Raw genomic sequence first — 4,381 nt, 5'->3', positions numbered from 1 at the left:
CTGGTCGTTTAAGGTATAAGATAATTTTGGCTCGGGTTACTTTGGATTTCGAGTCTATTTGGGTCAATTAATTCAAGTTAAAGGTTAGGTCACTTTGGGTATCGAGTCAACTTCGGGTCTCAGGTCAACTTCGAGTCGGGTCATCTCGGGTCGAGTCATTTCGGATCTCGGGTCAACTTCGGGTCGGGTCATCTCGGGTCGAGTCATTTCGGGTTTCGGGTCAATTCCACTTCGGGTCGGGTATAGGTTGGGTCGGGTTGATTCGGGTTTTGGGTCAATTTCGGGTCACTATTTTTGGGTCGATTTCGGGTCATGGGTTGGGTCATTCGGGTCGAGTCATCGGGTCTGGGTCAGGATTGCCAGGTCTACTCTATACATACTAAAAGACACTTGATATATGACATCTCCAGAAGTAACCTTTATGTTTAACATGAAGTACTCTCTCCGTTCCGTTCAAAAAAAAAAAAGTACTCTCTCCTTTCCTTCAGAATTGACAATTAACATATTCAAACTTGACATACATGCCAATGCTCTAATTTGATATTGGACCAAGAATTCTCAACCCGTTTACCAATATAATTAAATATTAAAAAATTGATATTATAATACTTTATATTAATACCTCCTTACAAAGATATTTCATGTATGACATTAAAAAACGACGATCAAAATTAGTAGAATAGTGAGAAAAAAAAAAAAAAAGTCAAATGTTTAATGTTCTCCTTGAATATATAAGTACTTGTCCTGTTATTGCTTTATTGGTTCTCCAAGGGAACTGCATAGGAAATGGATTTACCTAACTAAAACTGCATTCTCTTTGAATTAAAGACTAATTATCCTTAAATTTCATAAAATCAAGACTTATCATATTGTTTAGGAGACGATAAGGGGAAAGCATAGCACTACGCACTTCTATCTTCATGGTGATGACACACAATGCATTGGATAGAGAAAAACACATTGTATAGCAAAGATGTGATTCATAGACCTTTAACAGCAGTAGATTAAAAGGAGAATAAAAACATTACTACAGTTTACATAATCAAATTATGGAACCTTGACAAAGAGTACGTTGCCAAACAACGGCCTTTATGATAACGGAGAACATAATACAGGTAATAGGCTGATAGATAAACAAATGAAACACGAAAATGCCTCCTTTTAAGCCTACCCTTTTTACGCGATGCCCAGCAGTTTCTTCACATCCTTCTGCAAAAAGAGAGTAAACAGTTATGACTAGCACTCTAATACACCACCCATTGTTTTCTTGGTAAGTTATTGAGTCAGGCTTAGATTTTTACCTCGATGCTCTTTGGGGAAGTAGTTGGTGCATAACGGTCGACAACGTTACCATCTTTATCAACGAGAAACTTGGAGAAATTCCACTTAATGTCACTTCCCAAAAACCCACCTTTGCTTGATTTCAAGAACTTGTAGATTGGGGCAGTATTACTACCATTCACTTCAACCTGTGAAAATAGTGTAAGAAAAGTCATAAAAGCTACAAAAGCCAATTCAATTGATGATCGATACTCTCGAACCTTTAGAAGGTTTTACATTCTATCCAGACTTCACAACTTAAATTGATGATATTGCTAAACACAGCTTATCTAACATACAAATAGATCAAGTACTATAGTTTTTTATGAATGATTAGACAAAATACCTTGTCAAAAATGGGGTATTCAGCTTTGAAACGAGTGCAGGCAAACTGCACAATCTCCTCATTACTTCCCGGCTCTTGGTTACCAAACTGGTTACACGGAAATGCCAAGATTTCAAAACCTGCAGCAATTTAGCACACATATAAGTTCAACCTTCTATACAACAATTCCAACAAAAAGGAACGGAAGAGCGACAAGCTACCTTGGTCCTTGTACTTATCATACAACTCAGTCAACTCTGCATAGTTTGAATTGGTAAGACCACTGCACCCAATAGAAAAAAGAGTCAGGTGAGTTGAGCACAACTGATATAGCAATATCCATTGATTAATAGTTACGAGTACAAGAAAGAAGGCAAACAGAGCAACAGGATTCCTATAACATACGTTCCAACTAAGTTAATGCCATACTTCCACACTTCAAAAACAATGGGTTTCACTAATTCCAATCCTTATAATTTATAAACTCCATACATATAGTAATACCACAATCCCACATACGTAATATTGGTATGTCCATAAAAATATTGTCACACTAGCTTAGGTCCATAATAAAAAGCCTCAGTTATGGAAGCCAAGACAACAACATAAAAATAAGAAAATAACAAAAAAAATTACAAACAAAACATCCTAAAATGAATACAAGCCATATAATACCATTGTGACGCAACATTGACAATCAACAACACCTTTCCTTTGTAAACGCTAAGATCAACATCGTTTCCACGAGCATCCTGCATATCAACAGTTTATATGTCAAACTAGGAAGTCAAAAACTTCATAGGAACTATTGCAAACTACCTTCATTTCCCTTTGAACAAATGATAGGAAATCAATGACACATTTAAAGGAGCAAATCAAATAGAAAAAGAAACCACACTCTGCATTTCTTAATCCACAATGTCATCCTACAGTCTTCATTAAGTAACAGGACAGAGATGAAACTTCAGCAAACAAAGACATTAAATTTCCCTCACAGCCCAAAGGATGCAAACTCACTATGACATTAGCTAATCATAATCAAAGCAACAAAAAATCTGTGTCACTCGAATTCTTCATTTTCAACAAAATTACTGTAATAAGATCATGAACCAATTGAAGTCCTTGTATGTTACTCAAATTCTTCATTTCCGACTAAATTATTGTAATAAGATCATGAACCGATTCAGTCCTTGTATGTTACATGAATTCTTCATTTCCAATAACTCAAATTCTTCATTTTTAACTAAATTACTCTAATAACACCATGAACTGATTAAAATTCAATTCTTTATTTCAGACTAAATTACTACGAAGTATAATAACTCAAATTCATCATTTCCGACCAAATTACTGTAATAACTTGAAATTTTCATTTCTGACTAAATTACTGTAAAAAACATCATGAACTGATCAATGTCCTTGTATGTTACTCGAATTCTTCATTTCCGACTAAATTACTGTAATAACACCAAGAACTGATTGAAGTCCCTGAGAGAAGCCACATTTGAATGAGTGATTCCTCAATTTTCAATCCCTCAACAACACACACCCAAAGACCCACACCGCCACACCACCCACCGAAAAAAAAAAAAAAAGAAAAAACAGGAAACGGCCATAACTCCTACACACCGCCAACCGAATGAAAGCCATAATTCCTATCAGGCAACCAGACTAGTAAAACCCAATGGAAAATGTAATTAACAGATTCATTCTTGAACTATATTTTTATTGAGTACAAAATGTAGGTTATTATTCTAACAACAAACCCTTCCTCTCAAATAATCATTGAAACCATCAAAATTCAACCTTGTAATATTGATCAGCCCAGATATGATAACTAATGATTAAAATTAATTTCTACAAAAAGATACACCAACACCAAAGCCCCAATTTCAATTTTACGTTAACCTTTTCCCAATTTTGCCGAGGAATACTCAAAATTTTCACCATAATTAATCCAATATTCCTTCCATCAAACAGCATAATCAAAATCCAAAACATATGAAATATAACCAAAATAATTCCAATAAATACGAAATTGAAAACAGAACACCAAACAACATATATGATCAGAGTATTAATAAAATTAATTACAGCAAAATTGAGAATTTTGCGAATCTAACAAACAAAATTACAATTAAAAGAACAATCAAAAGAGGATTAATTCTAACCTTGACAACAAAGTCGTGGACTGATTTGGGTTGAGCAGAAGAGTCACTTGCCATTGACTTTTGCGAACTAAAACTTTGAGAAAAGGGAGAATGACTAAGATACCCAGAAGACAAATGATCGAAATTAATGGAAGATCTGAAATGGGTTGGCTTTGAAATCGAAGATAATTGATTATATGAAACAATTGAAACCAGAGAAATTGGTATTGATCTGTGTCTGAAGAGAGAGAAAATAGAAGAACGAAGCATCGAAATATATAGGATGAGTATGGATGATATTTGTAGTGTGAACAGTAATAAATTGGAAGATATCATACAAGTATAAAGTATGGAAACAAATCAATCACTCTTAATTCTTAAGTATAACAATTTGACCGCATTGGCTTTTAAGAGATTGTGTTAAAGTTGTTAAAATAATCTGTAATGTAATCAGTGTCTTTTATGATTTATTTAGTTGAGCTGAGCTGAGCTGAGATGAAGTGAACAGAACTGAACTGAATTGAATTGTTTATGAGAGAAAAAAATTAAATTCTGAACTGAACTAAACTGAGCTGTACTAATCTGA

At 34.3% G+C, this 4,381-nt stretch overlaps 1 protein-coding gene across 1 annotated transcript; it reads right to left on the bottom strand.

Moving 5' to 3' along the window:
• Positions 1–983: 983 nt before the first annotated feature.
• On the bottom strand, positions 984–4,110 carry LOC145567718 (putative phospholipid hydroperoxide glutathione peroxidase). The gene is made up of 6 exons (XM_081627078.1): positions 3,817–4,110; positions 2,321–2,397; positions 1,867–1,928; positions 1,667–1,785; positions 1,302–1,469; positions 984–1,209 (listed from the first exon to the last, which is right to left on the bottom strand). The coding sequence occupies exons 1-6, from the start codon at positions 4,063–4,065 to the stop codon at positions 1,177–1,179; spliced, it is 708 nt and encodes a 235-aa protein (XP_081483204.1). The 5' UTR covers positions 4,066–4,110; the 3' UTR covers positions 984–1,176.
• Between the last annotated feature and the right edge of the window lie 271 nt (positions 4,111–4,381).

Source organism: Chenopodium album, chromosome 11, assembly GCF_948465745.1.
Source record: "Chenopodium album chromosome 11, dcCheAlbu1.1, whole genome shotgun sequence".
Classification (NCBI taxonomy): Eukaryota; Viridiplantae; Streptophyta; class Magnoliopsida; order Caryophyllales; family Amaranthaceae; genus Chenopodium; species Chenopodium album.
This window is presented reverse-complemented; position numbering and strand designations above follow the sequence as displayed.

What these genes read in the sequence shown, in the direction of transcription:
- LOC145567718 (XM_081627078.1), bottom strand. Translation starts at nt 4,065, where the DNA reads ATGCTTCGTTCTTCTATTTTCTCTCTCTTCAGACACAGATCAATACCA. An exon ending in GTCAATGTTGCGTCACAATG is followed by an intron (nt 1,929 to 2,320) that starts GTATTATATGGC and finishes TATTGGGTGCAG; the next exon opens with TGGTCTTACCAATTCAAACT. An exon ending in AATACCCCATTTTTGACAAG is followed by an intron (nt 1,470 to 1,666) that starts GTATTTTGTCTA and finishes CTATTTTCACAG; the next exon opens with GTTGAAGTGAATGGTAGTAA.